Raw genomic sequence first — 19274 nt, 5'->3', positions numbered from 1 at the left:
GCTGCTCATGTGTGTCTACAACGGGCCATCAGGCGGCAGAAGGCGAGTGCCGACCGCCACCGCAGTGAGGCCCCGGTGTATACACCGGGGGACCGGGTCTGGCTCTCGACCCGAAACCTGCCCCTTCACCTGCCCTGCCGGAAGCTGGGTCCGCAGTTTGTGGGGCCATTTAAAGTCCTGAGGAGATTGAACAAGGTTTGTTATAGTTTGCAACTCCCCCCTGATTACCGTATTAACCCCTCGTTCCATGTGTCTCTCCTCAGGCGGTGGTGGCTGGTCTGCTCCAGCAGTCTGAGGTGCGGGAGGTTCCTCCGCCCCCTCTGGACATCGAGAGGGCCCGGCGTATACTGTGGGAGCCGTTATGAACTCAAGACGTCGGGCGAGAGGCCTTCAGTACCTCGTGGAGTGGGAGGGGTACGGTCCAGAGGAGAGATGCTGGGTACCGGTGGAGGACATCCTAGATCCATCTATCCTGCGGGAATTTCACCGCCTCCATCCGGATCGCCCTGCGCCTCGTCCTCCGGGTCGTCCCCGAGGCCGGTGTCTGCGTGTTGCTGGAGCCGCGCATCAAGGGGGGGTACTGTCACGAATTCCGCCGAAGTTGGTCCCTCTCCTTGTTCCGGCGGCGTTCGGCGGTCGACGTCACCGGCTTTCTAGTCGCCACCGATCCATGTTCGTTTGGTTGTGTCTTCATTATTACACACCTGATTTCTATTCCATCAATTATGTTCCTTATTTAAACCCCTGGCTTCCCTCTCTGTTTTGTGCGTTATTGTTTGTCATGTGGGTTCGTGTTATTTGTGCTTTGGATTTTGTGTTCCGTGTTTGGAACATTATTCTCATTATGAGTAAACTATCGGACTAAACCTATCTCTGTGTCCTGCGCCTGACTCCACCTTTCTCAATTTCACTAACACCCTCACAGTAATTTTTCCAACAAATGTTTACAGACAGATTATTTCACTTAGAATTCACTTTATCACAATTCCAGTGGGTCAGAAGTTTACATACACTAAGTTAACTGTGCCTTTAAACAGCTTGGAAAATTCCAGAAAATTATGTTATTGCTTTAGAAGCTTCAGATAGGCTAATTGACATCATTTGAGTCAATTGGAGGTGTACCTGTGGATGTGTTTCAAGGCCTACCTTCAAACTCAGTGCCTCTTTGCTTGACATCATGGGAAAATCTAAAGAAATCAGCCAAGACCTCAGAAAAAAAATTGTAGAACTCAAGTCATGTTCATCCTTGAGAGCAATTTCCAAACGCCTGAAGGTACCACGTTCATCTGTACAAACAATAGTACGCAAGTATAAACACCATGGGACCACGCAGCCGTCATACCGCTCAGGAAGGAGAAGCGTTCTACAAACCTGACTCAGTTACACCAGCTCTGTAGGGAGAAATGGGCCAACATTCACCCAACTTATTGTGGGAAGCTTGTGGAAGGCTACCCACAATGTTTGACCCAAGTTAAACAATTTAAAGGCAATGCTACCAAATACTAATTGAGTGTATGTAAACATCTGACCCACTGGGAATGTGATGAAAGAAATAAAAGCTAAAATAAATCACTCTCTCCACTAATATTCTGACATTTCACATTCTTAAAATAAAGTGGTGATCCTAACTGACCTAAAACAGGGAATTTTTACTGTAATTAAATGTCAGGAATTGTGAAAAACTGAGTTTAAATGTCACGCCCTGACTTTATTATTTCTTGTTTTCTTTCATATTTGGTTAGGGCAGGGTGTGACAAGGGGTGGTTTGTTTAGTTGTTGTATTGTCTATGGGTTTTTGGCTTGTCTAGGGTTTTTGTTATCTATGGGGATTTTGAATTGTCTAGGGGTTGTAGGTTTATGGTGGCCTGAGTGGGTTCCCAATCAGAGACAGCTGTTTATCGTTGTCTCTGATTGGGGAGCCTATTTAGGTTTGCCATTTTTCATGTTGGTTTGGTGGGTAGTTGTCCATGTTTAGTTGCCTGTGAGCACTACGTTGGCGTCACGTTTTGTTTGTTTGTTTGTTTGTTTGTTTGGTTGGTTGGTTGGTTGGTTGGTTGGTTGGTTGGCTGTTTAGTGTTCTTCGTTGAATTAAAAGATGTATTCCAATCGCGCTGCACCTTGGTCCACTCCTTTAAACGGCCGTGACATTAAATGTATTTGGCTAAGGTGTATGTAAACTTTCGACTTCAACTGTATATGTCACACATGGTTATACAACCATAGAACAAATGAGGGTGTCACCTTAGTGGGTTTATGCTGTCTTAAGTTGAATCATGTTACAGGATGCTGGAGAAAAGGCAGGTGCAGCTGACAAATATCAACGTAGTTCCCTTTGGCATTTGGCAAAACGTAAGCATTAACAGCTCACTTTCAATTAACAGTTTATATGGTACAGGAACCTCTGTCAAAAGGCTCTTCTTTAATAACCTTCTCCTGTTATCTCTGTCAGATTGATGAGCACCTCAGATTCATGATTCTGAAGGATGAAGTGCACCCCGAATTGGACACCTGTATCATTGTTGAATATAAAGGTAGTCATCATGTCCTTTGCAAGAGCACATGGTGCTAGCTTCACCAGAGTCCTGGGTTCAATTCCTGCAGTCACAGGAAGTCACTTTTCATAAAAGGGTCTGCTAAGTGGTATATACACCGAGTGTACGAAACATTAGGAACACCTTCCTAATATTGAGTTGCACCCCCTTTGCCATCAGAACAACCTCAATTGGACTCTATTGGCATGGACTCTACAAGGTATCGAAAGCGTTCCACAGTGATGCTGGCCCATGTTGACTCCAATGCTTCCCACAGTTGTGTCAAGTTGGATGGATTTCTTTTGGATGGAAACCCAGCAGCGCTGCAGTTCTTGACACACTCAAACCGGTGTTACTGGTACCTACTACCATACCCCCTTCAAAGACACTTAAATATTTTGTCTTGCCCACTCACCCTCTGAGTGACACACATACACAATCCATGTCTCAATGGTTAAAAATTCTTCTTTAACCTGTCTCCTCCCCTTCATCTACACTGATTGGAGTGGATTTAACAAGTGATATCAATAAGTGATCCTACCCTTCACCTGGATTCACCTGGTCAGTCTATTTCACGGAAAGAGCATGTGTTCCTAATGTTTTGTACAGTCAGTGTACAAGCACAGGCAGGTCACACATTCTGACTTTATCACACGTTTTCCACCTGCAGATTATACATCCATATAAAGATGGGTTCCATCAGGATAATTAAGCCTCATTACTTTATTGAACGTGCACATCCTGTCTGATTCAGGTCATTGTCAGTTCAGTATTAAAAGTATCTGCCAGTGCCACCTGGTAGGCACACAATGCACCTCCAAAGCCTTATCTCAACCTTATCTCATTTGACGGGTGCATCTGATCCTGGTTCTCCCACCCAGGTCATATGATCCTCAACACGGTGGACTGCACCAGGCCAAACTACGGCCGACTGCCTCACAATGTAGACCTGATGATGAGCGACTTTGCTGGGGGGGCGTCTGGCTTCCCCATGACCTTCAGTGGAGGAAAATACACAGGTGAGGTGGGCAGGTATACAGCGTCCAAGTGTACAGCCAGACAGCCAGACAAATAACAGAGAAATGAATTGCTCCCTTGGGTTTTCCTTGCTATTGCCTGCACATGGAGTGGATCTCAATTGTATTTCCTCTCTCCTTATCTCCTCCTCAAAGCACATCGGAACAGATCTGAGGTTCCTTCCCTCGGATGTTCTCCTCCAATGCATTTTGAGGAGGAGGCAAGGGGAGAGGAAGCGAGGAATCAAGGAAACACAACTGAAATTCAGTCATTGACTAGTGTCGGTTTCTCCCTGCAGAGAGCTGGAAAGCCGATTTCATCAAGAATGAAAGGAAGAAGCTCATGAACTACAAGGCCCAGCTGGTAAAGTCCTTGCAGCCCAAGATCTACTGCCCGTTTGCCGGTTACTTTGTGGAAGCACATCCCTCAGACAGGTATCACAAAACGTTTACTCTTTTGTGTACAAGTTCCGTTCTAGTTCAGGTTCGGTTTTGACTCCTCTTATTGCTTCAATTTCATTCACTCAATATAAGTTGCATCCCAATTTGACATTGACAACTGACATAAGTTAACTGACAGGTACATTAAGGAAACTAACACGAAAAACAACGCAGATGAGCTCAATGCCCTGATCAAGAAGAGCGCTCCAGGCATAACAACATGGACACCAAAGCCAGGCGCTGTGCTCGATCTGGCCCTGGCTCTGATGAGCCCCAGCCGGTAGGATTGCTCATCAATCAGCAAACTGTGTGTGTGTCCATGTCTGTCATATCAGTCCATACTCCATAGAAATAATCACATTTTGGTGGTTGATGTTTCCCTCTGTTGTCAATACCATTATTACCTCACTTCCCTACATTGTTTACCATTATTACATCACTTCCCTACATTGTTTACCATTATTACATCACTTCCCTACATTGTCTACCATTCTTGCATCACTTCCTTATATTGTCTACCATTATTACCTCACTTCCCTACATTGTCTGCCATTATTACCTCACAACCCTACATTGTTTACCACTATTACATCACTTTCCTACATTGTCTGCCATTATTACCCCACTTCCCTACATTATCTACCATTATGTTCTCTTTCTACATTCTGTTTTTTCCTACATTATTTCATTAATTTTTAATGTTGTAACCCAGGGAACATGCGCTTTAAATCATGTATGACTTGACTATAACCACAGGACAGCCATCACCGACCCTCCGTCCGGGACAAACATCTATAAGGACAGTTGGGACTTTGATTTGTACGTGGATGAACTGAACAGGGCCATCACCGCTGAGATATTTAAACATAAAAGCTGGATCCAATTTTATTACATCTGGGCAGGGTTTAAAAACTACAATCTAGTTGTCCGGGTAAATATTGTTGTCCATATAAAAGTCCTCAGAGCTCTTAGTGCTCTACTGCACATCTACAAGCTGACTGCTGGGGTGGATTCATTAGTCGCTGATTGTTGCAAAACGTTTTTCAACAGAAATCAATTAGCATTTAGTCTTGGAACCAAACGGAAACCTGAATTTGTCCAATAGAAACTCATTTTCATTGCGAAATGTTTTCCGTTTGGACTAAACGGTTTAGACCAAACTTTTTGCAACAGTCTGCAATTTAGGAATACACTCCTGGTTACTCCTGACTCGCTTTCAGTAGGCAGTAAAACATACAAGGACATTTATAATTATTATTGGACAATCTATCAATCGACAATCTCAATTTTAAAACGTTTCTCGGTTTTGTACCGACTGAACGCGACCCTTTTCATTCACTTCCTCTCTCTCTCTGTAGATCTCTGGAATGTTTAAAACATGTACGGATGCTCTCACGGACACAGACTAAGCCTATTCCTGAATAAAACATTTGGGGGGGTCCAGGACTAGGCTTAATCCATGTCCAGGAAACTGCCCTTGGAGCAGCTGATTTTGGCTGCTTGGATTGCCAGATGGGAAGGGTTGACACTTTAGGGACAATGACCCTTGGTTCCATTGTGCCAGGCATGTTCAATCAATTTGAAAAATAAAAATAAATTCTTAACCCAAATCTAGTGGGTTCGAGGGTTGAAATTAGAACAAATCTTTTCCAATTCTTCTCATTCTTATGCTACTTTCTTTTTAGATTCTGGTAATTCTTTAGATTCTGGTTATTGATTCTGGTTATTCTGGTTATTCATATTCTAGTTATATGGTATTTATCATAACTGCAGGTCAGTGAATAACACAAATTGTTTGAATTCCAACTAAACATAGCCTAACTGTTGTTTGTAATATGTATTTAAGGTCATTGAGACAGATGAGGACTTCATTCCGATAGACAATGGCTACAACTATCTGGTGGACTTCATGGATCTCTCCTTCCCTACTCAGAGGCCCACTAGAGAGCACCCTTATGAGGAGGTGAGCATGGCTACAACACCTGCTCACCTGTATATTATTAAGTACACTGCACTCCACTTGAGAGGGATCAAAACAAACATTGTGGAGCAGGAGCATAGCATGTTACAAATCTGTCATAAGGATGGCAGGTAGCCTAACAGTTATGAGCACTGGGCCAGTTACCGACAGGTTGAGGTTGAAATCCCTGAGCTTACTATGTGAAAAATCTTTTGATGTTCCCTTGAGCAAGGCACTTACAGTGCATTCAGAAAGTATTCAGACCCCTGACTTTTTCCACATTTTGTTATGTTACAGCCTTATTCTAAAATGGGTTAAATAAAATACATCCTCATCAGTCTACACAATACCCCATAATGACAAAGCGAAAATAGGTTTCTAGATTATTTTTGCAAATGTAAAGAAATTATAAAATACTTTTTTTACATAAGTATTCAAACCCTTTGCTATGAGAGTCAAAATTGAGCTCAGGTGCATCCTGTTTCCATTGATCATCCTTGAGATGTTTCTACAACTTGACTGGAGTCCACCGGTTGTAAATTCAATTGATTGGACATGATTTGGAAAGGCACAGACCTGTCTATATAAGGTTCCACAGTTGACAGTGCATGTCAAACCAAAACCAAGCCATGGGGTCAAAGGAATTGTCCATAGAGCTCCGAGACAGGATTATGTTTAGGCACAGATCTGGAGAAGGGTATCAGAAATTATCTGCACCATTGTAGTCTTCCTAGAACACAGTGGCCTCCATCATTCTTAAATTGAAGACATTTGGAACCACCAAGACTCTTCCTAGAGCTGGCTGCCTGGCTAAACTGAGGATTCGAGGGAGAAGGGCCTTGGTCGGGGAGGTGACCAAGAACCCGAAAGTCACTCTGACAGAACTCCAGAGTTCCTCTGTGGAGATGGGAGAACCTTCCAGAAGGACAACGATCTTGGCAGAACTCCACCAATCAGGCCTTTATGGTAAAGTGGCCAGACGGAAGCCACTCCTCAGTAAAACGCACATGTCAAAAGGCACCTAAAGGACTCTCAGACCATGACAAACAAGATTCTCTGGTCTGATGAAACCAAGATTGAACTCTTTGGCCTGAATGCCAAGCGTCACGTCTGGAGGAAACCTGGCTTTGGGACAAGTCTCTTAATGTCCTTGAGAGGCCCAGCCAAAGCCCGGACTTGAACCCGATCGAACATCTCTGGAGAGACCTGAAAATAGCTGTGCAGCTACGATCCCCATCCAAACTGACAGAGCTTGAGAGGATCTGCAGAGAAGAATGGGAGAAACTCCCCAAATACAGGTGTGCCAAGCTTGTAGTATCATACCCAAGAAGACTCAGGGCTGTAATCGCTGCCAAAGGTGCTTCAATAAAGTAAAGGGTCTGAATACTTATGTAAATGTGATATATATTTTTAAATGCAATACATTTACAAAAATTTCAAAAAGCTGTTTTTGCTTTGTCATTATGGGGTATTGTGTGTAGATGAGGTTTAAAAAAAATCTATATTAGAATAAGGCTGTAACGTAACAAAATGTGGAAAAAGTCAAGTGGTCTGAATACTTTCCGAATGCACTGTAACCCTAATTGCTACTGTAAATTGCTCTGGATAAGAGTGTCTGGTAAAATTGTAAATAAGAATAAACTTTTCCCTGGATTCATGTCATTCTCATGAGGTGAACGCTGTTCACAGACACAAAGATATGGCAATCTGCTATGCATAACTGTGTTGTTTTTGGCAGATTTCAGTTGAAGATAATTGTTGCTGGATTAAATGCAGTGCTTGATAAGTACAGTGCCTTCAGTATTGGTTTGGGGATGTTTTTCTGGCTCAGGACCTGGACGACTTGCCTTAATAGAAAGAACCATGAATTCTGCTCTGTATCAGAGAATTCTACAGTAGAATGTCAGGACATCCGCCGGTGAGCTGAAGCTGAAGCACAGCTCATGCAGCAAGACAATGATACAAAACACACAATCGAGTCTACATGAGAGTGGCTAAAAAGCAACACATTTGAAGTTTTTGAATGGCCTAGTCAAAGTCCAGACCTAATCCCAATTGAAATGTTACGGCAGGACTTGAAACGAGCAGTTCATGCTTGAAAACCCATAAATGTTGCTGAGTTAAAGCAGTTCTGCATGCAAGAGTGGGCCAAAATTCCTCCACAGCAATGTGAGAGACTGATCAACAACTACAGGAAGCATTTGGTTGCGGTCATTGCAGCTAAAGGTGGCACAACCAGTTATTGAGTGTAAGGTGGCAATTACTTTTTCACACAGAGGAATTAGGTGTTGCATAACTTTGTTATTTAAATAAATAAAATAAATATCATTTTTTTGTTATTTCTAAACTTAGGTTCCTTTTATTTAATATTAGGTTTGGTTGAAGATCTGATAACATTCAGAATCAAAAATATGATCAGAATCAGAAAGGGAGCAAATACTTCTTCACGGTACATGGGTAACAAGTTTACTACACCGCTCGCGTCACGTGTGCGAGTGTTGCAAAATATATTTAGAAATCTATATTATTCAATTATTGCACCCACACTGCTCGCACGCGCCAACGAGCGTCTGCGTTGCCAAGGGCTAAAATAGAAGTCAGTTCTATTTCTGACGCAGATCGCGGTGCAAGTCCTGCCTCTCCCATCTCCTCATTGGTTTATAGAAGCAGGTACCCACGTGCCATCTCCTCATTGGTTATGTGACTGAAGACGAACGAGGTCAGTGGCGGTAATGCACCTAATTTATGAAAGTTGCCAATCGCAATATAAAGTCAAGAGGAGAAAAAGCCTGGAAGGATGAGAGATGACTAGAAACGATTCAGTTGACCGTTTTATGTGTGGATTAATTGGTGGAGTAGAGGACCTTGAGCATTTCAGGTAAAATAACATCTCAATGTTTATATCCCAGGACAAATTAGCTACAACAGCAAGCTAGCTAAATAGGACAAATTAGCTAGCAAGTGCAAGCTAGCTAGCTAAATTGCCATAAATGTTTAATGCTTTTTGACCTGTCCCCAAATTAATATAATTGGTTCAGAGTTTGTTTTGATATATTAACCTGCGTGTCGTGATCGCATTTGGTGTGGGGGGACAAAATACATGTATGCACGATGGTGCACGTTGGCGCACGCGCGCAGCCGGTTTGGGTTTCGTGTTAGACTCTGAGAGCTTTGCACACCTTAATTGTACAATATTTGCCCATTATTTTTTTAATTCGTCAAGCTCTGTCAAATTGGTTGTTGATCATTACTAGACAGCCATGCCATAGATTTTCAAGCTGATTTAAGTTTAAACTTTAACCAGGCCAATCAGGAACATTCAATGTCGTCTTGGTAAGCAACTCCAGTGTATATTTGGCATCTTGTTTTAGGTTGTCCTGCTGAAAGGAGAATTTGTCTCCCTGTGTCTGTTGGAAAGCAGACTGAACCAGGTTTTCTTCTAGGATTTAGCCAGTGCTTAGCTATATTCCATTTATTTTTATCCTCCCTAGTCCTTGACGAAGACAAGCATACCCATAACATGATGCAGCCACTACCATGCTTGAAAATATGAAGAGTGGTACTCAGTGATGTTGCATTTTCTCCAAATATTACACTTTGCATTCAGGACAAAAAGTAAATTTCTTTGACACATTTCTTGCAGTATTACTTTAGTACCTTGTTGAATTTTTTCTTCCTCTGTCATTTAAGTTAGTATTATGGAATAACTACAATGTTGTTTATCCATCCTCAGTTTTCTCTCTAAAATCACAATTAGCCTCATGGTGAAATCCCTGAGCGGTTTCCTTCCTCTCCAGCAACTGATTTAAGAAGGGCGCTTCTATCTTTGTAACGACTGTGTGTATTGATACAGCATCCAAAGTGTAATTAATAACTTCATTATGCTCAAAGAGATATTCAATGTCTACTCCCCCCCCCCCCCCCCCCCCCCCCCCCCATCTACCAATAGGTGCCAGTCCCCTGGTCTTTGTGGTTGACTGTGCTTGAAATTCACTGCTCCACTGAGGCAACTTACAGCTAATTATATGTGTGGGGTACAGAGACGGGGTCGTCATTTAAAATAATAATGTTAAATAATATTATTGCATACAGTGAGTCAATGCAACTTGTGACTTGTTAAGCACATTTTTACTCCTGAACTTATTTAGGCTTGCAATAACAAAGGGGTTGAATACTTATTGATTAATTATTTTTAATTAATTTGTAAACATTTCTAAAAACATAATTCCACTTTGACATTATGGGGTATTGTATGTAGATCAGTGACACAAAAACTAAATGTAATCCATTTGTAATTCAGGCTGTAACACAACAAAATGTGGAAAAAGTCAAGGGGTGTGAATACTTCTGAAGGCACTGTACACTGCAATCCACTTATGAGAAGGATCAATACAAAATACAACTGTTTCTAGGGGTCAAACATTATGGGGCAGAAACATACCATGATACAAATCTGCTATAAGAATAACATTTCCCTGGACTCGTGTCATTCTCATAAGAGGTGAACGCTGTACGAGGCACAGACACACCGAGATGGCAGGCTACTGCAGAACTTCAACACAATGTGTTGTGGTTGGCAGATGCAAATCTGATGCCAAGCTGTTTTCAGTTGAAGATAATTGTTACTGGCTCAGTTCTCACTACTGCCTTAAGTGTAAGACCGGATTACCGAACTGGCACACAGGGCAAAATGTGTAGAATAGCATGAGATGAGCTATAAAACAGAAAATGTGTAGAATAGCAAAAAATTCGATTTAACATGGCAAAATGTTCTGTCATATGTGAAAAATGTGTAGAATAGCATAAATTGAACTATAAAACAGCCCATTTTTCTCTCTGCCCCATGGCAAAATGTGTTGAAATGCAAGAAGTTAGCTGTTTACCTGGTGGTAGGTGCCCCGGGGCCCAAAATGCTGTAGTCCTGCCCTGCTTAAATGCCAACATGCTTTTAAAGGACCGCCATCTATCTGCAAGTGGATCATTCGTTGGTTTTCCATTTCATGTAACTTGATTGGACTGAGAGATAGACGGTGTACTACTTTCTCTTCTGTAAAGATCAAGACCAGGATCGGAGTCATGAGGCACGTGGTGAAGAATGGCCTTCTTTGGGACGACCTGTATATCGGCTTCCAGAACCGTCTGAGCAGAGAGCCAGACGTCTACCACCACCGGTAAGACCTCGTCTCCTTACCTTCCCTCCTTTCCTAACTTACCAGACCCAGGCGTCTACCACTACCAGTAAGCTCTCGTACCGTTATGAAGTCTATTGTATTGCGTTACTGTACATTAGAGCAACGATTCTCAACTGGTGGGTTGGGACCCCAAATATTTTACCTGTCTTGGTTATTTGTCCAGGTTCTGGAACCACTTCCAGACAGAGTTGCCAGTCGCTGGGCCAGACTGGGACTTGTTCCTGCAGCAGGTGTCATCATACCAGAGGTCTGCTGAACCCCAGGGAATCCAAACAGAAAGTGGCTCTGCTTCTACATTGTATTAGAAAAAGCAGACTATACTGTCTGATGAGAACCAAGCGTTGTGCCTGTATCCATTAATGAATAGTAATGAATAAGAAGACCTGCTCTCCCTGTCACTGTAGGTACCACCAACCTCCCTGTGCTACTGAAACAGGGAAAAAGGGACGTGGCTGACAATATTTAATTTCTGAATTGGTTCATTTAGGGTTCATTTTCGAATTAGTTTTTTCATATAATAGTGAAATCTATTAGCATAGCGTCTATTGTTGCTTGGCAGGTCTGTATGTAGAGGACCATTACCAAACAGTAGGAAAACATATGCACTAACTACTATGCCGCTCTGGATAAGAGCGTCTGCTAAATGACTAACATGTAGAATATGAATAAACCTTGTATCATTGATTATCATGTGTATTATTGATTATATGATTTTGGACGTGTACTGACAATGCATTTGCTATTTGTCCAACGCCTACTAATTGAACATAATTCAGTTTTTCCTTTTTCATAACAAAAATAAAAATAGGTTTGGGTTAAGGGTTAAGTTAATGTTAGGGTTAGGTTAATGTTAGGGGTTAATGTTAGGGTTAAGTTAATGTTAGGGTTAAGGGTTTGGTTAACGTAAAGCCAGTTTTAGATTTTGGCTAGTAAGGCTGTGAATGGGATGCTGGTCAGAGAAGTCAGCTTAGTCATTTATGAATGTACTGTATTAAGCTGCTGTACACTGGGGCTCAACTAGAATTTGTCAACTTAAAATGTTATGAACTGTTGTGTGATTTCAATGTACCTGATGTTGTGTCTTTGGCATCATTAAAACTGAAGACTTATTTATCAAATAACTCTCTGTAATTATTATTACGCGATTAAACTGATTAATCATGCAACTGTAATTAACTAGGAAGTCGGGGCACCAAGGAAAATATTCAGATTAAAGTTATAATTTTCCTAATATAACTTCCAGATATTTTAATATCTGTTCAATTACTCTTCGAATTAATGAATTACTTTTTACCTCACGTTAGTCTCATTCCAAACATCGTAAATTGTTGGTTATCTGCACGCACCCAGTCTTCACTATGAGTCATCCATACATCAATTGTCTTAAAATCATATATTTACTAAGTAAGTAATTCACAGAAATGCATCACACAAACAAAATAGATATGTTTACAAAGAAATGATAAGGGGTTGTGCCCTAGTGGGCTAAACCGGTATGGCGGCTTGTTAGACAGAGTGGTAATTATAACAATTGAAATGCTAATCCTTTGCACATGAACGCTCACTCATTCGGGAACAATTGCAATCAATATATATATTTACGCTCAGTGTGTCGTCGGGATCTCTGTTGAAAAGTTTGTTTCTGTTGGAGAGTCTGTCCCCCCTCTCTCTGTCGTGATTAGAATGGATAGTTCAGAGTGACATTCATTCATGTCGTTATAGGATAGATGTTTCGGCGGTTGTCGGTCTTTGCGTTCTATGATACCGAATTCCTAGCTGCAGACTAGTAATTAATATCAAAGATTTGTTCTTATTCAGTCGGTATCGATAGTCTAAGAGTTTAACCACGTGGTATGGTTAAAAGATTCAGCCATCTACTCAAACCTTAGGTTTATGGTCTCTACTCAAACCTTGGCCCTCTCGTGGTAAGCTGGTCTGCAACCTTTAGCCATCTCGTAATTGAGGTAAGCTCGGTCTCCTCTCAAACCTTGGCCCTTTCGTTATCGAGGTAAGCTGGTCTGGTGATAGAAAACCCGGGTTGGGGTTTTATTCGGAAGAGCAGAAAAGGGCCTGTCCCAGGACGCCAGACCATAACTGTGCTCATGGGCGGTCCTCTGATTTAGTTAAACTCCAAAGGGAGTTGGCGTTTCCTTCATTAAACAGTCCAAAATCACATCACACAATTTCACAAACAGTATCATCCTCACTCATTCATCTTATACAACAATTAGATGTAAGCCTCATTTCTGAGGATATTGTATAAGCAGCGTTATGGTAATGTGGCCGTATTGTCTCCCATGAGTTTCACAAAATTGTACCAAATGGACCAGTTCGTAGCTGGATTCTTCACCGATCTTTTATACGTTCTCCAGAACATGAATACTGTTCGGACCTCAAGTTCTGTGAGGTGGAAGAAATTCCTTTGTTCTCTCTATGAAAACTCACTCTCTCTCTATACTGTGGCCATGAGGAGATCATCTCCTCCAGGAATTTATGACCTGAGGTCGCAGCAGCCAGAGAGAGGGGGATGGTGCTCGCTGTACCCAAAGAGGGCAACGTCATGACACTGACAACCAATGAAGTCCCTCGGGGAGAAATCTAGTTATTCTAAGTTATGAGTAGGGCCCGATACATGTAATATATAGCTTCTCAGAAGTAACTCAATCCTCCAGAAATTATTTAAAAAACAAAAATACTTTATCTGTTGCATTGATTGATAGACATGTAAGACACTGTGACAAAGCTACCCAGAGTTACTGTCTGCCTGAAGAGTGATGAGAAGTTCACAGAACTGACTCAATAGAAGTTCAGAAAACCACAGCCTTGCTGAAGTCACGCACACACACGCACACACACACTCCAGTAGATTCAAACAGAACTGCTGAATTCTCTCGTTCACACATGAATAAAGGAAGTTAAGCTAAGCACAATACCACACTTTTTCCTAGCCTTACAGGATCCTAGAGAGACCGAAACTCTCTCTAGCTATCGCTCTAGATAAGTCTCTCCCTGTATCTTCCTCTCTGTCTCTCACTTTCAACAATGACATGAAATTACCCTAATCTCCTTTATGAGTTGGATGCCACCATCACCAAGGCTTTCACACTGGCCACAGACATCAGTTCAACGTCTAGTTTTGATTTACGTTTGTTTGAGTTGTCAGCTGTCAATTCAACTCGAAATCAACAAATGTCACCATTCCATTCGATTTAGGTTAAAAGTTGGGTGAAAAAAAAGATGACATGTGCTTATGTTGACTTTTTGCATATCCTATCAGTTTTTCACGTTGATTCAACGACATCACATGGATTTTTTTCCGGTTGAAATTGTTATGTTTGTTCCTTATATAATGACAAACCGGTGCATAGGTTTAACTACTTTTAATGAACATATACTTCAGCTAGAAAACTCCATGTTTAGCCATGCAAGGCATTCTTTAACCATCTGCCTCCCGCATAGCCTGCTGGGTAACGTAGTCTAAATGTTATTAACACATAACAACACAGAAATGACGTGGAAACAACGTTTATTCAACCATTTTCTGCCCAGTAGGTTACCTCCATCTTTTGCCAGTTTATTACACTACTAACGTTACATGGTACAGACTCACTAGTACACAGCATTTCACACCGACTTCCTTCCTCCTCGCCATCCAGCAGTAAAATATGCAGACGTCTCAGTTCCTGTTTGAAACAAGCTGCTTTACTGAGAAAGGAGATGTGATGTGAGACGTTTGTGTCCTGGTTCAATCGTCTGTACCTGAAGCATGGGGCAGCTACTGCTGCAGGGATTGCTGTGGGTTGTGATTTTCCTGGGCTCATCTGTCCCTAATATCGAGTCCTCAGAGTACAACCCATTTCCTGGCATCACTGACAAGAAGTTCATCGACGACTGTGTGAGGATACACAACGACAACCGATCCTCTGTGAATCCACCAGCCAGAAATATGCTCTACATGGTAAGCAGTGAGGCAATGAGAGCATGCAACACTGGATTCTCAAGTCAAAACTCAGCAATACCATAATATAGCTAATACTGGTTCCATGGAAATAATTCGGAATTTGATTGTTTTTGCAGTTGGAAAAGTGACAATTACGAATATTCAATACGTGAATAGTGCTTAAACGCTTCCTAAAGCAACAACAATGCATATAAACATTGCCTTGTGAGTAGGCTATAGTTGAATAAGACAGGGCTCTACACTGTCCATTTTTACAAGAACCACGTGTGCGCCTAAGTTGAAAAATGTAGGTGCACACAAAGAAATGTAGGTGCACAATGAAAAATTTGAGGTAAGGTAATAAAGCTAGAATCCTACATTTTTCGAGGCTCACTGGTGCTCCTAAATAAAAATTCCAGGTCGCAGACAAAATATGTAGTCGCATAGGCAAGTAAAATGGTCGCACTGTAGAGCCCTGTAAAACAATGTTAGAATGAAAGAAGGACAGGCCACTCAGATCCATAGAGGCGTGTAAATCAGTTTCACATCACAGAAACTGTCATTTTTTTAGACACCCACTAATTTGGTTGTATTTTTTTTCTCAAGACGTGGGATGAGGGCTTGGCCATCACTGCAAGGGCCTGGGCAAGACACTGTGATTTCCAGCACAACATCTACCTGAGAGAGGTCAGACGGGTCCACCCTGTCTTCTCCTCCGTGGGAGAGAACATCTGGGCAGGATACCCGCCCTCCACGTTCTCCGTCATGCGCGCCATGGATTTATGGGTCAAAGAAGTGAACGATTACTCATACCAAAGCAATGCGTGTAGACCAGGAAAAATGTGTGGCCACTACACACAGGTACGTGTCCTCTACTGTATATTACAGCATCACTGCTAAAAACCATCACAACGACACAATGCAGGTTTAGCGTTGGGCCAGTAACCAAAAGGTTGCTAGTTCAAATCCCCGAGCCAACTAGGTGAAATATCTATTGATCTGTCCTTGAGCACAGCACTTAACCCTAATTGCACCAGGGGTGCCATCAATAGCCTAGTGGTTAGAGCGTTGGACTAGTAACCAAAAGGTTGCAAGATTGAATCCCCGAGCTGACAAGGTAATAATATGTCGTGCTGCCTCTGAACAAGGCAGTTAACCCACTGTTCCTAGGCCGTCATTGAAAATAAGATTTTGTTCTTAACTGACTTGCCTAGTTAAATAAAGGTAAAATAAAAAAAAAAGAACAGCTGATCCCTGACCTTGACCGCACTCTCTGAATCTGTCTCAGGGACCGTGGGATATGCAAAAAGCACTTATTTCACTGCACACTTGTACATGTGTGAACCAGAACAAATATAAGCACCCACTATTTGACCTATTATTATAAAAAACATTGGTATAAAGGGGGAACTCAATATTTCATCATCTTTGCCAACTGCATGCTTGCTTGCATTCCCAGGTTGTATGGGCGACGAGCTACAAGGTTGGTTGCGCCGTCCAAATATGCCCAAATGGTGTCGACAGGACTTCGTTTTCTGATAAAGAGGGAGCCATATTTGTTTGTAACTATGCCGAAGCGTAAGTCAGACTGAATACACATATTACATTTACAAAGCATAAGGCAGACTGAATACACAGATATACCAAATTAAACCAAATTGTATTGGTCACATACACATATTTAACAGATGTTATTGCAGGTGTAGCGAAATGCTTGTGTTCCTCGCTCCAACAGTGCAGTAATATCTAACAATTCATGTACACATAAAGGAAAATTCCACCCAAAAACTACACTGCTCAAAAAAATAAAGGGAACACTAAAATAACACATCCTAGATCTGAATGAATGAAATATTTTTATTAAATACTTTTTTCTTTACATAGTTGAATGTGCTGACAACAAAATCACAAAAAAATTATCAATGGAAATCAAATTTATCACCCATGGAGGTCTGGATTTGGAGTCACACTCAAAATTAAAGTGGAAAACCACACTACAGGCTGATCCAACTTTGATGTAATGTCCTTAAAACAAGTCAAAATGAGGCTCAGTAGTATGTGTGGCCTCCACATGCCTGTTTGACCTCCCTACAACGCCTGGGCATGCTCCTGATGAGGTGGCGGATGGTCTCCTGAGGGATCTCCTCCCAGACCTGGACTAAAGCATCCGCCAACTCCTGGACAGTCTGTGGTGCAACGTGGCGTTGGTGGATGGAGCGAGACATGATGTCCCAGATGTGCTCAATTGGATTCAGGTCTGGGGAACGGGCGGGGCCGTCCATAGCATCAATGCCTTCCTGTTGCAGGAACTGCTGACACACTCCAGCCACATGAGGTCTAGCATTGTCTTGCATTAGGAGGAACCCAGGGCCAACCGCACCAGCATATGGTCTCACAAGGGGTCTGAGGATCTCATCTCGGTACCTAATGGCAGTCAGGCTACCTCTGGCGAGCACATGGAGGGCTGTGCGGCCCCCCAAAGAAATGCCACCCCACACCATGACTGACCCACCACCAAACCGGTCATGCTGGAGGATGTTGCAGGCAGCAGAACGTTCTCCACGGCGTCTCCAGACTCTGTCACCTCTGTCACATGTGCTCAGTGTGAACCTGCTTTCATCTGTGAAGAGCACAGGGCGCCAGTGGCGAATTTGCCAATCTTGGTGTTCTCTGGTAAATGCCAAACGTCCTGCACGGTGTTGGGCTGTAAGCACAACCCCCACCTGTGGACGTCGGGCCCTCACACCACCCTCATGGAGTCTGTTTCTGACCGTTTGAGCAGACACATGCACATTTGTGGCCTGCTGGAGGTCATTTTGCAGGGCTCTGGCAGTGCTCCTCCTGCTCAAAGGCGGAGGTAGCGGTCCTGCTGCTGGGTTGTTGCCCTCCTACGGCCTCCTCCACGTCTCCTGATGTACTGGCCTGTCTCCTGGTAGCGCCTCCATGCTCTTTACACTACACTGACAGACACAGCAAACCTTCTTGCCACAGCTCGCATTGATGTGCCATCCTGGATGTGCTGCACTACCTGAGCCACTTGTGTGGGTTGTAGACTCCGTCTCATGCTACCACTAGAGTGAAAGAACCGCAAGCATTCAAAAGTGACCAAAACATCAGCCAGGAAGCATAGGAACTGAGAAGTGGTCTGTGGTCACCACCTGCAGAACCACTCCTTTATTGGGGGTGTCTTGCTAATTGCCTATCATTTCCACCTGTTGTCTATTCCATTTGCACAAAAGCATGTGAGATTTATTGTCAATCAGTGTTGCTTCCTACGTGGACAGTTTGATTTCACAGAAGTGTGACTGACTTGGAGTTACATTGTGTTGTTTAAGTGTTCCCTTTATTTTTTTGAGCAGTGTATTTTGGTATTTGTTTCATTAGTCCATTGTATATATAGTCCCAAAAAGTGTCAGCAATTTCAAGATATATAACTTTCAAAATACAGAAATACAGCCGGTATGATGCATTTTGCATCATATGATGCAAAATGAATCATTTTTGGAACACCAGGGGATTTTTGAAAGGTTATTGGAATTATGCAACCTTGTACTTTCCCTTAAAAAAAAAGTCTAAGATGCTCTGATTATAGAAACATTTTGGATAAATGAAAAGGATGTTCTTTCTCCAGGGGAAACGTGGTTGAGATGTTACCATACCTGAAGGGGTTGGAAGAATGCAGCTCTTGTGAGGGGGGAAACAATCAATGCCAGGCCAAGCTCTGCCGTGAGTCTGTCAGTTACCATTTCCCACACCCAATAAAATAAGATGAAGGACAACCCTGTGATGGTCTGAATGTTCAACATATTCCTTCAAAACAACACCAATTGTACATGCTACACGTTCAACAACACCAATACTCTTTCCCTTGTACATGCTACATGTTCAACACCAATACTCTTTCCCTTGTACATGATACATGTTCAACACCAATACTCTTTCCCTTGTACATGATACATGTTCAACACCAATACTCTTTCCCTTGTACATGCTACATGTTCAACAACACCAATACTCTTTCCCTTGTACATGATACATGTTCAACAACACCAATACTCTTTCCCTTGTACATGATACATGTTCAACAACACCAATACTCTTTCCCTTGTACATGATACATGTTCAACAACACCAATACTCTTTCCCTTGTACATTATACATGTTCAACACCAATACTCTTTCCCTTGTACATGA

General features: G+C 42.3%; 2 protein-coding genes across 2 annotated transcripts; both read left to right on the top strand.

Annotated features, from left to right (window-relative positions):
- The first annotated feature begins 2283 nt into the window (after nt 1–2283).
- Nucleotides 2284–11684, top strand: LOC129848768 (cytidine monophosphate-N-acetylneuraminic acid hydroxylase-like). Its single transcript, XM_055915874.1, has 9 exons — nt 2284–2349; nt 2450–2531; nt 3413–3550; nt 3847–3982; nt 4128–4268; nt 4745–4919; nt 5835–5951; nt 11004–11119; nt 11304–11684. Exons 1-9 carry the CDS (start codon nt 2284–2286, stop codon nt 11443–11445), a joined length of 1113 nt encoding a protein of 370 aa, XP_055771849.1. The 3' UTR covers nt 11446–11684.
- Nucleotides 11685–14760: 3076 nt separating this feature from the next.
- On the top strand, nt 14761–18806 carry LOC129848769 (GLIPR1-like protein 1; the record flags this gene model as incomplete). Its single annotated transcript, XM_055915875.1, is given in 4 exon segments — nt 14761–15098; nt 15687–15941; nt 16540–16658; nt 18712–18806. Coding segments are annotated over 4 exon segments (661 nt in total), but the record flags the coding sequence as incomplete, so codon positions are not given.
- Between the last annotated feature and the right edge of the window lie 468 nt (nt 18807–19274).

Source organism: Salvelinus fontinalis, unplaced genomic scaffold (assembly GCF_029448725.1).
Source record: "Salvelinus fontinalis isolate EN_2023a unplaced genomic scaffold, ASM2944872v1 scaffold_1171, whole genome shotgun sequence".
Taxonomy (NCBI): domain Eukaryota; kingdom Metazoa; phylum Chordata; class Actinopteri; order Salmoniformes; family Salmonidae; genus Salvelinus; species Salvelinus fontinalis.
This window is presented reverse-complemented; position numbering and strand designations above follow the sequence as displayed.